This window comes from Aspergillus affinis (genome assembly GCF_023601865.1).
Source record: "Aspergillus affinis strain CMG 70 chromosome Unknown NODE_213_length_32043_cov_88_928737, whole genome shotgun sequence".
NCBI lineage: Eukaryota > Fungi > Ascomycota > Eurotiomycetes > Eurotiales > Aspergillaceae > Aspergillus > Aspergillus affinis.
Window position 1 is genome coordinate 1,431 of NW_026515994.1, and position 2,197 is coordinate 3,627.

At 43.0% G+C, this 2,197-nt stretch overlaps 1 protein-coding gene across 1 annotated transcript; it reads right to left on the reverse strand.

The window, feature by feature from the left end:
- Window positions 1-1,117: 1,117 nt before the first annotated feature.
- On the reverse strand, window positions 1,118-2,197 carry KD926_004464 (uncharacterized protein; the record flags this gene model as incomplete). Its single annotated transcript, XM_053095169.1, has 2 exons — window positions 1,118-2,016; window positions 2,080-2,197. The coding sequence occupies 2 exons, from the start codon at window positions 2,195-2,197 to the stop codon at window positions 1,118-1,120; spliced, it is 1,017 nt and encodes a 338-aa protein (XP_052950129.1).

Genomic DNA, 2,197 nt, shown 5'->3' on the forward strand with positions numbered 1-2,197 from the left:
ATGCTGGGTTTAGTGGCCAAGATGCTGTGGTCAAACAGCTGCTTGCTACACCAGGCATAGATCCAAATCTAAAAGATCACCATGGCCGTACACCACTTTCCTGGACTGCTAGTTACGGATCGGAAGCAACCATGTCTCAATTTCTATCTCGACAGGACATTGATGTTAATGCTGCAATAGTTTCTAACCACTTGTTCAAGAAAGGATGGACTGCCCTGATGTTCTCTGTTAGCAGGGGATTTACAGAGAAAGTGAAGCTACTGCTTAAAGTACCTAACATCAATGCAGACTATCAATGCGACAGTGGACTGTCTGCTTTGCACCTTGCAGTTCAAATTAATTCAGAGATCATTGTGCAGCTTCTACTTGCAAAGGGAGTGAACTCTGACCCTAGAAATCGCCATAATCGGTCTCCTTTACTTGGATCTGCATTGAATGGCCACCTATCTATAATGAAACTTCTATATGAAGCAGGGGCTGATCCAGACACTGCTACTGATAGGGGAGACACTGCACTTATTATAGCTTCAAGTGAAGGGCGTACAGGTATTGTTTCATTTCTGTTAGGGACAGGAAAGGTAAACCCAGCATCCCAAGACAAAATTACCAAGCGGAATTCTCTGTCTGTGGCTGCAGAGAATGGGTATCGGGAGGTTATTAGTCTATTATTGATGCAAGATGGTCAAGCAAACCCTAATGCAAAGGATCACAAGGGACGAACACCATTATCATATGCGGTTGAGTATGGTGATCTTGAAATAATAAAGATGCTATTCCGGAATTCCTCTTCAATTGATCTTGGGGAAATGGACGCTGAAGGCCAAACACTACTTTCCTATGCCGCGCGGCACAGTGACCCAGAAATAATGAATCTGCTGGCATCCATTAAGCGAACCACCGAATAAAGTCCCGATCTATGAATACGGTTATATAGTTCTGTTCACTACACAGCTATGCTGAGAGCGAGGCTAGGAGATTTAATAATTTCCGATATAGGGTGGTTTATGTACTGTATATACGACTCAAACAATAAATCATAACAGGAAAGAAAGAAGAACATGCAGAATCATACCAGTAAGAAATGAGAGAATCATTGCAGATATTTAAAAAATATCCATCAGATAGACCAGTCAATACCCATATAGCTTAAAACATCCTTACAGGAAATAGTCAACTTTGTTCTTTCCGTCCCACCACATGGTTCTTTCGGTCCAACAGAACTAGAACCGGGTTCGGAATTATACTTTCCATATGAAACCATATGAGTTCCCTTGGGAAATTTTAAATTTAATCCCCAGTCAAGTATTTTCTGGTTTGTCAAGAACTTATCAGCTCCTTTGATGATCACCAAATCCTCTGCGTGGAGCAGATCTTCACGCGGGGTGCTGTCTTTAGCTGAATTCATAATATCTCGTGTTTCAATGAAGTCCCAGTATCGTTGAAACCAGTGCTCCACGTACACTTTTTTCCCTTTGATTTTGTGGGTTGTGTCCAGCAAAATAGCTGCAACCCCTGTACCGCGGGGCTTGGAATCTACCGCGATTCCGAGATTTGGTATAAAGAGCGCAGACACAATCACATTTCCTTTGAATTCATGTTTACTCTTGATCCGATCATAACCAATTTTCGCTAATTCTCTGATCTCATTTGGATGCATTTTCGCCTTTTTCTTAGTGACCTTGGTCTCGGGGTCCATTTCTGTAGCTTCGATGAAATCGTAATATGTCTGTCCGTTCCAGAGTTGGAAATTAAACTCCTTCTCCTCTTTTTCTCCTCGACTCACAAGCCCATGTCCATGGCTTGTTAAATCGAGTGCCTGGAGGACGGTGGTTAAGTCCTCGCCATCAGCAACGGATAGATCTTCCATGTCATCGGGCTTGGTTGCATTAAGTTGCAATGCGCTCTCAAGGATAGCTCGGTTTCCCACACTTGCCCCGAAATAGGGCTGTTCATGCGAACCAGTAGACGGTACTGTTATCACTCTCTTACCACAACTTGGCTGAACTTTATATATACCTGTTCATCTCTAGATCAGTACTTCTGACAAAATTCTCAACTATATTGGGGGGCAGTTCGTACTATTGCCAGGGTCATATTCAACGGGATGACTTTTCCACTGTTCGACATCCCCAGTTGGAATTGTAAAGACTAGATAAAAAAGGCTGCTGGCGGCCAAGGTTGCAAGGAGTTTTGGCAT